This window comes from Oncorhynchus kisutch, linkage group LG4 (genome assembly GCF_002021735.2).
Source record: "Oncorhynchus kisutch isolate 150728-3 linkage group LG4, Okis_V2, whole genome shotgun sequence".
In the NCBI taxonomy this organism is placed as follows: Eukaryota; Metazoa; Chordata; class Actinopteri; order Salmoniformes; family Salmonidae; genus Oncorhynchus; species Oncorhynchus kisutch.
Genome location: NC_034177.2, coordinates 61,404,807 through 61,423,827, shown reverse-complemented (window position 1 = coordinate 61,423,827; position 19,021 = coordinate 61,404,807). Strand labels below are relative to the sequence as shown.

The window sequence follows — 19,021 nt, the reverse complement described above, 5'->3', positions numbered from 1 at the left end:
TAACTAACAATTAGTGATGGCAAGCATGAAAGTTTAGTGTGGTGGTGTGTTCGATTAATTTGTCAACGAGAACATTGGAAGGACTGAGAAGCTCACTTCTGGTGAGTTTTTAAAAGGACATACTACTCCAAAATGAATTAAAATGGCCCTCGCTACATATTCGTTGCCAAACCCACTGGCTCCAGGTTATATCTATAAGTCTTTGCTAGCTAAAGCCCCGCCTTATCTCAGCTCACTGGTCACCATAGTAACACCCACCCGTAGCACACGCTCCAGCAGGTATATTTCATTGGTCAACACCTCCTTTGGCCGCCTTTCCTCCAGTTCTTTGCTGCCAATGACTGGAACGAATTGCAAAAAATTAAAACAAATTTTAAAAAAATCGCTGAAGCTGGAGACTTCCATCTCCCTCATTAACTTTAAGCATCAGCTGTCAGAGCAGCTTACTGATCACTGGACCTGTACACAACCCATCTGTAAATAGCCCACCCCCATAGTTATTTTTTGCTCTTTGAACCCCAGTATCTCTACTTGCACATCATCATCTGCACATCTATCACTCCAGTGTGAATGCTAAATTGTAATTATTTTTCCACCGTGGCCTATTTATTGCCTTACCTCCCTAATCTTACTACATTTGCACACACTTTCTATATATATATATATATATATTTCTATTGTGTTATTGACTGTACGTTTGTTTATCCCATGAGTAACTCTGTGCTGTTGTTTGTGTCACACTGCTTTGCTTTATCTTGGCCAGGTCGAGGTTGTAAATGAGAACTTGTTCTCAACTGGCTTACCTGGTTAAATAAAAGGTTAAATCAAATAAAAAAATTATGCCGACAATTTAAAAAATCATTTCCACATCCAGAAATGATTGCATGGTCCATATTATCAGGTATGCTATTAGCAAGAAGCATTATCATCTGTAGCCCAACTGATGCAGCATAGCGACTATAAATAAATAGGCTGAAGCATGGGGTTGCCGAAATGCATTTACCTCATTGGGATAATGATTAGCTAGATCCCAATTATTATATTTTAACTAGTTAGCATCCTATTGATGAATTTTAGTCCCAAAGAACTTGCACAAACACAGTGAATATAATGTAGGCCTACCTGCTAGGGTAACCTGCCACCCGGGGTAATGAGACCCCTTCCTGTACTTCTCACAGAAACCACTTCATGTCACCCCCAACACTTTTTCCTGGTTGCCACTACTCTTGCTCTACAAAAAATGTAATCGGTTTCACAATTTTTATGTAAAAAAAAAAAATGATTGAGGTATGCTGGCATTTCAACCCCAAGTTGAAATACAATTGACCCGGTTAAATTTAGTCCCACTTTCCCCTATGCACTCTCAGCTAATTGCTAAGTGTTAAACATGCTGCTGCTAACCATACTGCTGACAGCCTAACATAGCAGGTGTAAAATAAACACCTGAACTAGATCTCCTACATACTGGTCTTGACGAGGAGGTTCTCTTCTGCACTGTTCAATCAATATAGTAAATGTGGAGGAAGAGTTAAGATGTCGTGTCACCTTGTTAACATACAAAAGCGTTAGTTGGGTCAATGGCTCCCTTTCCATTTCCCCGGAAAACCAGAACAAATCTGTTTTTTGGGGGACTCTGCAGAGGCTGTGTTGTTTCTAAAAACTCTGGGTTTAAAAATGGTGTAGTTTGCTAATATTTAGGAGTTGAGAAATAAATAAACAAACGAACAATTAAAACTGCTGTTTTCCCAGCGATTGCAAGAATTGTTGTGCATCGACTGTCATGCACGTTTCCCTCCCTATCGCTCATTACTTGAATACGCCTCGAGAGAAACATTTATCTTGCATAGAACAAAAAACAAGAAGCCGACTACGTTAATAAATAAAAGTATTCTACTACAAGGTTGCCTGATTTGTCTATTCATTACTCGTTTTGTTTGCTGAGGAAAAGTAAATGTGGAAGTCTGAGGATTTTTTTTTCTTCATGTTCCATATTTTTTTAAAAATTATTTTTTTATTTTGGCGTGGTGCAGCACCACAGCTAAATGACTGCAACAGAAACCTTGAGTCAGCATCACTTTGAGATAATAACACAGGGAATGGATAAACAAAGTGCAAGCAGGGGTGAAAGTAGATTTCTGCCTGGGACAGGAAACCCATACATCATGTAATCATAGAATATAGAATCCCTATTCATTTCAAATGATCTCTGCGGGCCTAGTAAAGATGTGTCATACCACTTAACATCTATTACCCTTTAACGTGGCATTGGCATAAAACACAAAACAGTCATGAGGCTTTCATCGGATTGTCACTTCCCATGAACGGGCGTCCACTCACAAAATAATTCCAGCATGAATTAAATTATGAATTTAAAAAAAAGACACAGCGGTCATAAAACACCTACACATGTACTGTAATGAAATTCTGAGATTGTCATTGGGCCTACATTTGTAGCCTGAATAGGTGCGTCCAACGCTGTGCCTCGGTCTCTGCCACTCATCTCCGCCTTGGCAAAATGTAAGTGTTCTCCTCTAACCACAACACAATTTGGAGCGTATATCACTGGATTCTTAAGTCAATTCACACATTTATCATGCGGTAATGTTAAATAATGGTCTAATAGCCTATAGCTTTCTTGCGATTTTGTGTTAATTATTGTGATAATCTCAGTTTTAATGGTATTGCGTACCCTCACTATTTCTTCAGCCAGGACCATATTTCTGCACCTACTTTTACCCCTGAGTACAAGTGACTGATCTTGGTAGCTGTCCCTTAGCCTGGTCCCAGATCTGTTTGTGCTGTCTTGTAACTCCTATGTTCAGAGTCAGCGTCCATTGTCAATAACCGTTGGCAAGACAGCACAAATAGATGGCTGTCCTGTGCCTTACTGTATTAGGGCAGCCAAAGCCAGCGAAGCCGAGGGAGGGGAGGAGGACACCAACAGGGAAGACCTGCTCTGTGACAGGCCAAGCGGCAGCACGCCTCTCTGAAGGCAGCCACACGCTGTTGACATGAGGAAGGGGAGTAAACAGTGCTGGGCCAGGAATGTGGAACCATCCTCCTCTCTCCCTCCCCCCCCCCCCCAGGGGAACATTTTCAGGAGAAGTCTCTGTCTCCTCCCCCTAGTTCCAGTGAAGTCGAGCCTGCCCGGGATGACCTTTGCGGTGATAAAACAATCCTCTCCTGACACAATATTGAAAAACCGAATCTATGCATAAGAAAGCAGCAGGCCGCTACTCATAATACCCCCCTCCCAACTCCACACCTCCCAAGCGTTTCCATTGTCTGGCAGGCTAAGAAAACAACACTGAACATGACAGTGGGCAATAGGCCAACAGGGATCTGAACGCAATGGAGTCCTTTTTCATAATAGGCATATGAACTAACAGAATTATCTCAAAGATTCTGAGTCTGTGACATACAATGTGACAGACATGTGTTGTTCAAAGAATTTGGGAGGTCTCTCCATTACAAAACAAGATGTTGCTTTTCACAGTGAACTCTCTATGCTCAGATAAAGATAGACCCAGGGCTACTTTTGTGTTTCTCTGAAATAAGGCATTGGAATAATTGCGTTGATAGTTCTTTGTATCAAACAGACACATTTGAACCCATTTCTTTGACCCCAAATGAGTTTGAATTAATGTTATAGTCATCCGGCAGAAGAAGAGAAGCCTGTAAGGGGTAACATTAGCTCGGGTTCATACCAATTTCACTTCCTCCAACATCCTTCCTCCTAACTTAATAACAGGAACTAATACAATCTGACTAGAACCTTCACTGTGCCATAACGGCACCAAATAAAAGACCGTCAATGATTACGGTAGTAATAAATAAATGGTTCACACGCAAACAGACACCTTCAAAAAGGCACAAAAAAAGGAGGACACGCACACACACACGTGAACAATCAATCACACGCGGTTACTCAAAACATTGCAACATACCATGACACAGGTGCCATCAATATAAATATTTATTTACATGTGACCGACCACAATATTAACCCGGGAAACAGAAGCAAAAATGTAATCACGAGGATTTGATTAAAGTCAGGAGAAAATGCAGAAGCAGCTTGTAAGGAATATTTTAAAAGCATACACCACACACAGAGTGCAAGAAAATTGGGTCCGATTTTGCAGGTTAGGCCAGTGGTTAATTTATCGCATAAAATGTATGATCGCAAAAACTAGATTGTATTGGTGATAAAGGCAAATAGAACTTTATTGCCATTTTTTGTTGTTGAAGCCTAAATAAAATGTAAAAAACAAGCGTGGATGTATGAATATTCCTAACCTGCAAAATGATTCCTCCATATAATATCAGCGATACTCATTGGTGGGCCACCACCAAGGTGTGGTTTACCTTTGTCGTGATCAGTCCTTATCATATCCATTAAGGAATTCTCCAAAGAGTGCAAGCTAAATGCATCAAAGGGCCGATTCCGGTCCTGCAAGAGAAGAGAGGGGTCAGAGGTTAGACATCTTATCCGTTGGTTATCAAAGTAGAGCACAACAACATCACTACGATTGGACACTGTGAAAGTTATTTAAGACTAGCTTGGAGATAACAGCGATTTTATTTTGATGACTTGTGAGAGGATAAGGAACACTCATCATCCACACAGATGCACAAAAACATACAACCATATCCATTTGTTGAAAGTTCAGCAGTGACCCTGATAAGGAGAGAGCAAGGTTTCAACTAAATGAGGGCCTCTTACAACTCTCATGCCCAAGTCAAAGAAGAATCATAGACCATACTTCCTGATATTACACAGCATAAACCATGGGAAACTCACAGATTTGTGTTGGTCTGATAGGAATGTAAATAGCAGAGGATTTCAAGAGTAGGGACACACCTAGAAAATCAAGAGTAGATGAAACTAGTGCCAAGAATGTTGTGGTTTGTGAGTGTGCTCTTTCCTCAAAACACTCAAGATGTTTCATTTCCGGAGTGGGATATTTTGAAGTTAGGAGTGTGTGTGACGAATCAGCTGATTCAGTTCTCCTGGCTAGCTGACCTGCCATGTGGCCACCCTCTGAACGAGAGTCCTGCATTGTATCGGGTACCCACGGTTAACCAGCCTGCGGTTAACCAGCAAAAAAATATATATACAAAATCAGCTGGCGTGTGGAAAGAAAACATTCTTTCAACCCGTGGGTCAGCTCACGGTTCAGAACAATTATATTGCGGGTCGGAAACATTTTAAACCATTATAAAATTGTATTATTATTTTACAAACTTAAAAGCTTGTTGTGTTGCAAATTCCATTCTGTGACTGGTGAGGCAGACATCTAGGCTACCAGCCACGCATGCAGTGGATCAGGGAACTGTCCTTTATTTGTGTGGTGCTGAAACTTATGTTTCATCCCCCCACGTGATAATTAGTACCCAAGTGTACTTTCCCTGGCAAGCCTAGCTCACGCGAAAATGGCTCACGTCGGCCTAACCAGAGAAATATGAAAAACACCATTGTGAAATTCCCAATTTTGGTTCAGAAGGATTTTGGAGTCATTGTGGAAAGGACAACAACCCGGTAGATGGCTACACAGCCAGCAAAAAGTGCAAGCCGCTATTTGTTTACGATAGGCTAATACAGTTTATTATCAGTTAACCCATAAGAGTCTAAGCCGGGGGGGGGGGGGGTTCACAAAAGGTTCACAATTTATTTCTTAATACGGCAGGTTATAGTAATGATAATAACAAAATAACACCCTAAATAGTTCATTTTCATTCCTTCTTTTCAAGTTACATGTTTTAAAATGTCACATGCACAAGTACAGTGAAATGCAGTTCTTGCAAACTCAAAACACAACAATACAATAATCAATAACAATATATTACTAGAAGAAAAAAACACGAGAAATAAGAATAGTAAATATGAAATACTTTATTGTGTAAGTAAGCATATTAGTGATGGAGGAAGATAGTTGAAGTCAGAAGTTTACATACACCTTAGTCAAATACATTTAAACTCAGTTTTTCACAATTCCTGACATTTAATCCTAGTAAAAATTCCCTGCGTCTTAGGTCAGTTAGGATCACCACTTTATTTTAAGAATGTGGAATGTCAGAATAGTAGTAGAAAGAATGATTTTTTTCAGCTTTCATTTCTTTCATCACATTCCCAGTGGGTCAAACGTTTACATACACTCAATTAGTATTTGGTAGCATTGCCTTTAAATGGTTTAACTTGGGTCAAACATTACAGGTAGCCTTCCACAAGCTTCCCACAATAAATTGGGTGAATTTTGGCCCATTCCTCCTAACAGAGCTGGTGTAACTGAGTCAGGTTTGTAGGCCTCCATGCACGCTTTTTCAGATATGTCCACAAATGTTCTATAGGATTGAGGTCAGTGCTTTGTGATGGCCACTCCAATACCTGGACTTTGTTGTATGTTGGGGTCCTTGTCGATTTGGAAGACCCATTTGCGACCAAGTTTTAATGTCTGAAGACTGATGTCTTGAGATGTTGCTTCAATATATCCACATAATTCTATCGATTTTGTGAAGTGCACCAGTCCCTCCTGCAGCAAAGCACCCCGACAACATGATTCTGCCACCCCCGTACTTCACGGTTGGGATGGTGTACCTCAGTTTGCAAGCCTCCCCCTTTTTCCTCCAAACATAACGATGGTCATTATGGCCAAACAGTTCCATTTTTGTTTCACCAGACCAGAGAACATGTTTCCAAAAAGTTCTATCTTTGTCCCCATGTGCTGTTGCAAACCGTAGTCTGGCTTTTTTATGGCGGTTTTGGAGCAGTGGCTTCTTCCTTGCTGAGCGGCCTTTCAGATTATGTTGATATAGGACTCGTTTTACTGTGGATATAGATATTTTGTACCCGTGTCCTCCAGCATCATTCCAATGTCCTTTGCTTCTGCTCTGAGATTGATTTGCACTTTTCGCAACCAAGTATGTTCATCTCTAGGAGACAGAACGTGTCTCCTTCCTGAGTGGAAAGACGGCTGCGTGGTCCCATGGTGTTTATACTTGCGTAATATTGTTTGTACAGATGAACGTGGTACCTTCAAGCATTTGGAAATTGCTCCCAAGGATGAAACACTTGTGGAGGTACGCAATTTTTTTTCTGAGGTCAAGGCTGATTGCTTTTGATTTTCCTATTATGTCAAGCAAAGGCACGGAGTTTAAAGGTAGGCCTTGAAATACATCCACAGGTACACTTCCAATTGACTGAAATGTCAGTTAGCCTATCAAAAGCTTCTAAAGCCATGACATTATTTTCTGGAATTTTCCAAGCTGATTAAAAGGCACAGTCAATTTAGTGTATGTACACTTCTGACCCACTGGAATTGTGTTAAATAATCTGTCTATAAACAATTGTTGGAAAAATGACTTGTGTCATGCAAAGTATGACTTGCCAAAACTATAGTTTGTTGGTGAAGAAGAAATGTGTGGAGTGGTTAAAAAACGAGTTAATGACTCCAACCTAAGTGTATGTAAACTTCTGACTGCAACTGTATGTAATGCCTTAGATCACTGTGCCACTCGGGTGCCCCAGTAGAATCCGTCCATCATATTCTACTCAATAGGTGCTATAAGGCCTACATTCATCTGATCTGAATCAAAGTTCCTCGCGAGTTGGAGGAGGGAAGGGCATTGAGGAGTTCGCTCCGTATGGATTTCAGCCTATAAAGTTTAGGGCCATTTGGTATATATTTTGGCCCAGACTACAGAGCTGATTTAGTGAGCTTATTCTGGCCCACTTCCTGGTTCATTGATGGAGAGACTGTTCCAATACGGAGCCTGTTTCGATACTGGTGACCTTAAAAATGATCTACTAGAATGTCTCTGATTCTATCATAAAAGCTTTTAAATCGTAGGTGAGTGAGTAAATCAGCAAGTGAGGGAATGACAGGGTCTAGGCAGGTAACGTAGTGACTTACAGTGTGCTAGCAACACAGGGGTTCAGGCTAGACCTAGCCCTTGGCAGCTGTGTCCTGTGAGTCCACTGCCCTAGCCGTGGGGCCACATTGTTTGCACAGCAGTGCTATTGTCGTGCATTCGGCCGGGTATTCAACAGCGTTATTCCCCCCTCCCTGGATCCGGCACTGCCGTGGCAGATAAAAATCTGCCCACTTGGTACAAACGGTAAACACTTAAAATGCTGAGCTTTTCATTCCGCTCCCCTCTTTTTCCACCACCATGCACTCTTCTGATCCTAAACACAGAGAGTGAGGGGCATCATTCACAGTCAGTGGGGGGGTTCATTAGGCCGATAAGAAACGCTCATTTTACTTTTCCATGGCAAAACGTTTTGCTACGTTCTGCCTTAATGAGTACAACATTGAGGAGATACCCACCACACACAGCATCTCCTCTATCAGACCACTCCACTACTGCTTTTAGTGTTGTGTTAATACACCACATAGGATATACAGCATGTGGGATACAGACTACCTGCCATTGTACCTGCTCCCCATTCTCAAAATTGTCTCTATACATCTGACCCATAATCAGGATATGGCTCCCGAGTGGCGCAGCGGTCTAAGGCACTGCATCTCAGTGCAAGAAGCATCCCCGCAGTCCCTAGTTCGAATCCAGGCTGGGTTTGGCTGGGGTAGGTCGTTAGAAGGGCCATTTGACAAAAAGAAGGAGAATAATGTGTGAGTGCTGCATCAGATGACCTGGCCTCCACAAATCACCCGACCTCAGCCCAATTGAGAAGGTTTGGGATGAGTTAGACCGCAGAGTGAATAAAAATCAGGAAACAAGTGCTCAGCATGTGTGTGAACTAGTTCAAGAAAAGCATTCCAGGTGAAGCTGGTTGAGAGAATGCCAAGAATGTGCAAAGCTGTCATCAAAGTAAAGGGTAGCGACTTTGAGGAATCTAAAATATATTTAGATTTTCTCCATACGTGTTATTTCATAGTGTTGATGTCTTCACTATTATTCTACAATGTAGAAAATTGTAAAAAAATAAAAATAAAAAATAAACTTGAAAGAGTAGGTGTGTCCAAACTTGACTGGTACTGTGTATATAATTTAGATTTTTTTCCCATACAGATCTACTACACATTTTCAAAGTGAAATTATTATTATTATTTTTCTTTTTTAAATACACCTTTTCCAAATGACAAAAGAATCAAATAAGTGCAGGACGCAGCCTACGAGGCAGGACGTAGCCTGAGATCCTCTGGCAGGGCACTGTTGACCATGCCAAAGTCTAGGTTGAAAATGAAAGGAGACATGGCAAATGCCCTTAGGGCCCCTAGAATCAGGCTTGCAGATTCAGTGCCTATTCTTAAAACTCTACTGAATACTTTTATGTATGATTTCAATTATCTTTTTTCATTCTCTTCCCTCCGGGTCTTTGTTTCTTCATTAGTACTTTTATTTTATGATGCGAAGCACATAGTGACTTGTAATGAAAAAGCAATACAAAGAAAGCTATTCTTATTGATTGCATATGTCTTCACACCCCGGAGTTAAAACTTTGTGAAAGCACCTTTGACAGCCATCACAGCTGTGAATCATTGTGGTGGCAGCACCATGTTATGGGTATGCTTGTCACTGGCAGGGACTCAGGAGTTTGTTGGGATCGAAATAATTATGAAGGGAGCAACGCCCAGTTCAAAAGTTTGAGGAAAACCCGCCTCGGTCTTCTGAAAACCCTGGGATAGAGTCTTATTTTTCAGCGGGACAATTACACAAATCTTAATTCCAAAGACACACCAGAATGGCTTCCCAAGAAGTGTTGAGTGTTCCTGAGTGGTCCAGCCTCAGTCAGGACTTAACTTAAATTTGCTTGAAAATCAGAGACCAGGCTTAAATATTGCTGGCCAACAATGATTCCCACCAAATTCCCTAAGCTTAAGCAATAATGCAATGTTAACAAAAACAATGGATAAACGTTGCCCTAAGAGTCACGAAAAGTTGGTAGAAAATGGTTCAAAACAGTGGAGGATGCTGAGCCGAGGACGGCTCCTAATAATGGCTGAAACGGAGCGAATGACATCAAACAATGTGTTTGATACCATTCCACTCATTACCACAAGCCCACCCTCCCCAATTAAGTTACCACCAACCTCCTGTGATTCAAAATGATTCATCGCTGTAATGGCTGCCAGAGGTGCTTCCACCGACTACTAAACGCAATAATTTGTATTTATTTGGAAAATGTTCTAGAATTTTTCTTTCACTTTGAAAATGTGCAGTATGTTGTGTAGAGGTGTAGGGAAAAAAAATCTCAATGTATTCCTTTTTAGTAAAATGTGAAGTGTGTAGACTTTCACTAGCGACTGTGCTGCATGCGTTGCCAGGCTAAGCTTCAGTGTATTAATCAAACCTCATGCATAACTAACGTTTTATACAGAGCAACTTCATCATGGAGGAAAACTGAATTTACGCTAATAAAAACAGGCAGCCATCGAAGGTTTCAATGACATTTTACACTACTTCTAAGGACATACCAAATTTCATGGCTCCATATCCATCGGTTCAGTTCCTATAGCCCTGATGTGATATGGTGCTATCTAGTGGTGTAGCATGGCCGACTTTGAACGAGGCAATTAAAATCACTGAAGTTCATTAAAAAGGCTAATTAGTTGAGTCTATATACCATGGTTCATGACAAGACTTCTAGCATCTATTGGTACAAAGTGGCCATATTTTTTTCTCTCAAAACCATTAAAAACTAACAATTCAAACAAAACAAAAAAATCTGGAGTGAATCTGACGTATGGTTCATGAGAAGATGATTGCAAGATTTTGAGCATTAGCATTACATATACAAAGAATGAGTTGTTAAGAGCTGTCTTGTTTTTTTAAGATATAATTACCAAATTAATTTTGGTTCGTTTTAGGGACATCCATGATAGCGATGACAAGTTAAGTTGATAGCCCACTGTGTAGTACATTTACAGGGGTTTAGATTGGCACGTACATTTTTTTTTGTGTGTCAATAACTCAGCCATCTTTTGACCAATCCCTTAGCTTTTCAAACTAAATCAAGACATGTACCATGGGCCTGCATTCCAAATTTGGTGTCATTTGTCATATGGTTCATGAATAGTATTTTTAGCATAATCTACTGCATGGGGTCTCCAACAGGTCAATCATGAGCTACCAGTACCTAGCAACCCACCTATGAGTAGCTCGCCAAACAATTCTGAAAGTACGTGTCATAAACAAATCTCAAAATATATCAGACACTGCAAGTTCCCAGCTACTATCAACGCAACATGATCCCACCCCTGGTTAGCCACTATTGGCTAAAAAAAAGCCAAGTGAAACAATATCTGACAGTTTACAGCAATATTGCCCATCAGTCTGTGTGGTGCGCACATCTCTATCATTTCTTGCGTAGCTAGTTTATGTGATAACCATCTTGAGGGTTGACAAATACTTTCCCCAAAACCTTCTCAATTAAAATGACAACTGCAAAGTAGGCTTACCTAGAAGAAGTACAGTTGAAGTCGGAAGTTTACATAAACCTTAGCCAAATACTTTAAAATCAGTTTCACAATTCCTGACATTTATTCCAAGTTAAAATTCCCCGTCTTTAGGTCAGTTAGGATCACCACCTTATTTTAAGAATGTGAAATGTCAGAATAATAGTAGAGAATGATTTATTTCAGATTTCTTTAAATCACATTCCTAGTGGGTCAGAAGTTTACATGCACTCAAGTAGTATTTGGTAGCACTGCCTTTAAATTGTTTAACTTGGGTCAAATGTTACAGGTAGCCTTCCACAAGCTTCCCACAATAAGTTGGCTGAATTTTGACCCATTACTCCTGACAAAGCTGGTGTAACCGAGTCAGGTTTGTAGGCCACCTTGCTCGCACACGCTTTTTCAATTGCGCCCACACATTTTCTATAGGACTGAGGTCAGGGCTTTGTGAAGGCCATTCCAATACCTTGACTTTGTAGTCCTTAAGCCATTTTGCCACAACTTTGGAAGTATGCTTGGGTTCATTGTCCATTTTGGAAGACCCATTTGCAACCAAGTTTTAACTGATGTCTTGAGATGTTGCTCCAATATATCCACATAATTTTCCTTCTCATGATGCCATCTATTTTGTGAAGTGCACCAGCCCCTCCTGCAGCAAAGCACCCCACAACATGATGCTTCCACCCCCATGCTTCACGGTTGGGATGGTGTTCTTCGGCTAGCAAGCCTCCCTCTTTTTCCTCAAAACATAATGATGGTCATTATGGCCAAACAGTTCCATTTTTGTTTCATCAGACCAGATGACATTTTTCCAGAAAGTACGATCTTTGTCCCCATGTGCATTTGCAAACCAGTGTGGCTTTTAGAGCAGTTTTCAGGTTATGTCGATATAGGACTCGTTTTACTGTGGATATAGATACTTTTGTACCTGTTTCCTCCAGCATCTTCACAAGGTCCTTTGCTGTTGTTCTGGGATTGATTTGCACCAAAGTACGTTCATCTCTAGGAGACAGAAGGCGTCTCCTTCCTGAGCGGTATGCCGCCTGCATGGTCCCATGGTGTTTATACTTGCATACTATTGTTTGTACAGATGAACGTGGTACCTTCAGGCGTTTGGAAATTGCTCCCAAGGATGAACCAGACTTGTGGAGGTCTACAAGGTCTTGGCTGATTTCTTTTGATTTACCATAATGTCAAGCAAAGAGCCACTGATTTTGAAGGTAGGCCTTGAAATACATCCACAGGTACACCTCCAATTGACTCAAATTATGTAAATCAGCCTATCAGAAGCTTCTAAAGCCATGACATCATTTTCTGGAATTTTCCAATCTGTTTAAAGTCACAGTCAACTTTGCGTATGTAAACTGCTGACCCACTGGAATTGTGATACATTGAATTATAAGTGAAATAATCTGTCTGTAAACAATTGTTGGAAAAATTACACGTGTCATGCAAAGTAGATGTCCTAACCGACTTGCCAAAACTATAGTTTGTTAACAAGAAATTTGTGGAGTGGTTGAAAATCGAGTTAATGACACCAACCTAAGTGTACGTAACCGTCCAACTTCAACTGTATATCATGAGTAAGTATATAATTTGTATCTATTATTTGTTACTTGCAAACTTTGCCATGAAATGAACAGCAGCAGTACAGAGCGATCGCTAGACTGGCACATTAGACAGCACATTTCTCACTCGCTAGTAGGCTTGGGTAGTATACCGGGGTATTTAAAAATAGCCACGGGATGGTTTTTAAATACCCTCAATAGCGTTGAAACAAATTTAACATTTTTATGAATGTGAATATTTGTAGCTACTTTTAAGTAAATATCTGCAGTCAACTTGTGCAATAAGTTGGGAGAAAGAGAGTGCATACTTAATTTCACCTGTCACAATTTTTCATTATGAACCTGACTGGTAGACTCCAGTCACGTGGTGCTTGTTTACAAGCACACAAAAACGAGAGACTGGAGCCTTAAGTCACTCACTGTTGTGCAGCAACAGTGTGGAATTCACATCTAAATGCTTATCAGCTAGATATCTTACAACTATTAAGTTAACTGACCAAAAAAATACAAAAGGTTGTGCATTTGGTTTGCTAATTTAGCTAAAGTGGTTAGCTTCTTCCAAAATCAAGTTTCACTTGGTAACAGCAGAGAATCCACTCCAGGATCAAGAGCCTTGCAGTCTAATATGCATTTTATGTGTGCAGCACACTGTAAAAATAATTTGAGTTACTTGTATACCTTTGAGCTGCAAATACATTAGGTCAGAGACCGTATAAAATGTTAGCAATGCGCTCATTAGCATTTAGTTAGCATTCTCTATGGGATATGACATGAACTTGTTAGCATTGCAGCATTGCAGAAAAATAAAAACAGAAAACTGATTTTGGGAGAAACCTGTTTGGGATAGGGGGCAGCATTTTTATGTTTGGATGAAAAGCGTGCCAAGAGTAAACTGCCTGCTACTCAGTCCCAGTTGCTAATATATGTATAGTATTATTTGGATAGAAATAACTTAAGTTTCTAAAACTGAATGATGAACTGAATGATGTCTTTGAGTATAACAGAACTCATATGGCAGGCGACAACCTGAGAAAAATCCATCCAGGCAGTGGGCAATCTGAGGTTTGTAGTTTTTCAATGCTTGGTCTATTGAAAACAGTGTCTATGGGATCAAATTGCACTTCGTAAGGCTTCCACTAGATGCCAACGGTCTTTATATCCTTGTTTGAGGCTTCTACTGTAAAGGAGGGGCTCATAAAGGCTCTTTGAGTCAGTGGTCTGGCAGAGTGCCACAAGCTCATGACGCTCGTTCACATGAGAGTTAGCTCATGTTCCATTGCATTTCTGAAGACAAAGGAATTCTCCAGTTGGAACATTATTGAAGATTTGTTAAAAACATCCTAAAGATTGATTCTATACATGGTTTGACATGTTTCTACGGACTGTAACGGAACTTTTGGACTTTTGTCTGCACCTAGTGATCGCGCATCATGAAGTTGGATTACTGGGCTGAACGAGCTAACAACGAGGAGGAATTTGGACATAAATTATTAACTTTATCTAACAAATCAAACATTTATTGTGGAACTGGGATTCCTGGGAGTGCATTCTGATGAAGATCATCAAAAGGTAAGTGAATATTTATAATGCTATTTCTGACTAATGTTTTATTTATTTATTTTTTTAACCCCCTTTTCTCCCCAATTTCATGGTATCCAATTGTTAGTAGTTAATATCTTGTCTCATCGCTACAACTCCCGTACGGGCTCGGGAGAGACGAAGGTCGAAAGCCATGCGTCCTCAGAAACACAACCCAACCAAGCCGCACTGCTTCTTAACACAGCATGCTTCCAACCCGGAAGCCAGCCGCACCAATGTGTCGGAGGAAACACTGTGCACCTGGCGACCTGGTTAGCGTACACTGCGCCCGGCCCGCCACAGGAGTCGCTATTGCGCGATGAGACAAGGATATCCCGACCGGCCAAAGCCTCCCTAACCCGGACGACGCTAGGCCAATTGTGCGTCGCCCCACGGACAATTGGCGGGGAACCCAGAGTCTCTAATGGCACAGCTAGCACTGCGATGTAGTGCCCTAGACCACTGCACCACCCGGGAGGCCATTTCTGACTAAATGTTGACTCCAACATGGTGGATATCTCTTTGGCTTGTTTTGTCGTCTGAGCGCCGTACTCAGATTATTGCATGGTTTGCTTTTTCTGTAAAGAATGTTTAAAATCTGACACAGTGGTTGCATTAAGGATTAGTTTATCTAGTTCCATGTATAATAGTTGTATCTTTTATCAATGTTTATTATGAGTATTTCTGTAAATTGATGTGGCTCTCTGCAAAAAAAATCACCGGATGTTTTGGAAGCAAAACATTACTGCACGTAACGCGCCAATGTAAACTGAGATTTTTTGATATAAATATGCACTTTATTGAACAAAACATGTATTGTGTAACATAGTGTCCTATGAGTGTCATCTGATGAAGATCAAAGGTTAGTGATGAAGATCAAAGGTTAGTGATTAATTTGATCTATATTTCTGCTTTTTGTGACTCCTCTCTTTTGCTGGAAAAATGTCTGTGTTTTTGTGACTTGGCTCTGACCTAACATAATCATATGTTGTGCTTTCACTGTAAAGCCTTTTTGAAATCGGACACGATGGGTAGATTAACAAGAACTTTCTTTAATTTGGTGTATTGCACTTGATGTGTGAAAGTTAGATATTTCTTAAAAACGCTGCCTTTTCAGCGGAATGTTGTTGAGGGTTCCGCCATAAGAAGTTAACCATTATTTTACATAGCATGAAGGAGAAAGTGTTGCAGAGAAGAAAAATGTGATTATTTGAAAGCTATTAGAAAAAAAAGTTATAAAAAAAATGTAAGTAACTCTCATGCTAGAAAAGGTTGGAGACCCCTGATCTACTGGTATAGTGTGGCCATCTTTGACTGCAATAACGTTATATTATCAAACTCTTTAAGGATTATTGTGATGAGTTCAAAGATGACATGGAGTGAATCTGACTAAGTCCATTGGAAGACAATTTTTTATGATTATTTTAAGAATTAGCGTTACATTGTCAAAAAAGTGAATTGTTAAAAGTTTCCTTATTTTTAAGATATCAATCCCAAACTTAACAATGTAATGGTAATGTATTTGATGACCTGAAAATGTTTAGAGTTGATAGACCATTGTGAAGTGGATTTACAAAGGATTTAAATGGACATGTAAAATCTGATTTCATGATTTATCAATAACTCAGCCATCTCTTAACCAATCCATTAACTTTTCTCAAGCTAAGAAGAGATCTAACATGGTCCTACATAGTGATTTGGACTTATGGTTCACGAGAATAAGTTTCCCACAATTTTGGCATAAAATGCTTTGCTAGTGTGCCCTAAAGAATATGACCCTGGTGATACTCTGAAGTGACTTTAAACCACTCTTCTCCAACAGTTTGTGCTTGGTTTGATATCTCCTTTGCCTGAATTTCACTTTAGCAACCAGGGCACTCAGCCTCTGACATGTGCCCCCTTGACCTTGTCTTTGTCATAACCACCTCCACGAGCTAGCTAAATAGAGAGCAAAAAGATTAGAGGCTCACTAAATGAAATAAAAAGTGAGATAAATAGTAGCAAAGGGAGAGGGGTTAAAAAGAGAATAACAGACAATAGTTATCTTCATCTACTCAATATGTTTCAATCAGGCTTGAATTTCACCAGGTTCCATTGGCACATTGTTCCCTGCAACAGTTTCACATTTTGGCTCACACTACCTTCCCTGTGGTTCTTCCCTTTGAGTGAATGAACAAATACTGTCCACTCAGTGAGTACGAGAGCGGATTCACCCATTTGAGGTTGGAGCATGTTCAAAGTAGCCTATAGTGGAGATATGTATTATACTGAACAAAAATATAAAACGCAACATGTAAAGTTCTGGTTCCATGTTTCATGAGCTGAAATAAAAGATTGCAGGAATTTTCAATATGCACAAAAACCTCTCAAATGTTGTGCACACATGTTTACATTCCTGTTAGTGAGCATTTTATCCTCAGTCAAGATAATCAATCCACATGACAGGTGTGGCATATCAAGAAGCTGATTAAACAGCATGATCATAACACAGATGCACCTAGTGCTGTGGACAATAAAAGGCCACTGCCGAGGACCATTTCTGTCTGTAATAAAAGCCCTTTGTGGGAGAAAACAAATTCTTAATGGCTGGGCCTGGCTACCCAGTGGGTGGAGATCCATAGTCATGTGAAATCCATAGATTAGGGCCTATTGCATTTATTTCAATTGACTGACTTCCTTATATGAACTAACATTTTTCAATGTTGCGCATATACAGTGAGGAGAACAAGTATTTGATAACCTGCAAAATCGACAGTGTTTCCTACTTACAAAGCATGTAGGGTCTGTAATTTTTATCATAGGTACACTTCAACTGTGAAAGACAGAATCTAAAACAAAAATGTATGATTTTTAAGTAATTAATGTGCATTTTATTGCATGACATACAGTAAGTATTTGATCACCTACCAACCAGTTAGAATTCCGGCTCTCACAGACCTGTTAGTTTTTCTTTAAGAAGCCCTCCTGTTCTCCACTCATTACCTGTATTATCTGCACCTGTTTGAACTTGTTACCTGTATAAAAAGATACCTGTCCACACACTCAATCAAACAGACTCCAACCTCTCCACAATGGCCAATACCAGAGAGCTGTGTAAGGACATCAGGGATAAAATTGTAGGCCTGCACAAGCCTGGGATGGGCTACAGGACAATAGGCAAGCAGCTTGGTGAGAAGGCAACAACTGTTGGCGCAATTATTAGAAAATGGAAGAAGTTCAAGATGACGGTCAATCACCCTCGGTCTGGGGCTCCATGCAAGATCTCACCTCATGGGGCATCAATGATCATGAGGAAGGTGAGGGATCAGCCCAGAACTACACGGCAGGACCTGGTCAATGACCTGAAGAGAGCTGGGACCACAGTCTCAAAGAAAACCATTAGTAACACACTACGCCGTCATGGATTAAAATCCTGCAGCGCACGCAAGGTTCCCCTGCTCAAGCCAGCGCATGTCCAGGCCTGTCTGAAGTTGGCCAATGACCATCTGGATGAACCAGCGGAGGAATGGGAGAAGGTCATGTGGTCTGATGAGACAAAAATAGAGCTTTTTGGTCTAAACTCCACTCGCCGTGTTTGGAGCAAAAAGGATGAGTACAACCCCAAGAACACCATCCCAACCGTGAAGCATGGAGGTGGAAACATCATTCTTTGGGGATGCTTTTCTGCAAAGGGGACAGGACGACTGCACCGTATTGAGGGGAGGATGGATGGGGCCATGTATCGCAAGATATTAGCCAACAACCTCCTTCCCTCAGTAAGAGCATTGAAGATGGCTGGGTCTTCCAGCATGACAACGACCCGAAACACACAACTAAGGAGTGGCTCCGTAAGAAGCATCTCAAGGTCCTGGAGTGGCCTAGCCAGTCTCCAGACCTAAACCCAATAGAAAATCTTTGGAGGGAGCTGAACGTCTGTATTTCCCAGCAACAGCCCCGAAACCTGAAGGATCTGGAGAAGGTCTGTATGGAGGAGTGGGCCAAAATCCCTGCTGCAGTGTGTGCAAACCTGGTCAAGAACTACAGGAAACGTATGATCTCTGTAATTGCAAACAAAGGTTTCTGTACCGACTTTTAAGTTCTGCTTTTCTGATGTATCAAATTCTTATGTCATGCAATAAAATGGAAATTAATTACTTTAAAAAATCATACAATGTGATTTTCGGGATTTTTGTTTTAGATTCCGTCTCTCACAGTTGAAGTGTACCTATGATAAAAATGACAGACCTCTACATGCTTTGTAAGTAGGCAAAATCAGCAGTGTATCAAATACTTGTTCTCCCCACTGTATATATATATTACACAAATGTTCAAAAGTTTAGGGTCACTTAGATATGTCCTTGTTTTTGAAAGAAAATCATTTTTTTTGTCCATTAAAATAACATCAAAATGATCAGAAATACAGTGTGGACATTTAATGTTGTAAAAGACTATTGTAACTGGAAACGGCAGATTTTTTAT

General features: G+C 40.4%; 1 protein-coding gene across 4 annotated transcripts in view; it reads right to left on the bottom strand.

Annotated features, from left to right (window-relative positions):
- LOC109889802 (cytoplasmic polyadenylation element-binding protein 3-like) overlaps positions 1-19,021 on the bottom strand; it is a 69,359-nt gene that overhangs the window by 40,697 nt on the left and 9,641 nt on the right. For all 4 annotated transcript variants that reach the window (XM_031823363.1, XM_031823364.1, XM_020481524.2 and 1 more), the window contains exon 3: positions 4,366-4,450. In XM_031823363.1, the coding sequence (XP_031679223.1) occupies positions 4,366-4,450 (85 nt within the window). The remainder of the gene's footprint in view (positions 1-4,365; positions 4,451-19,021) is intronic.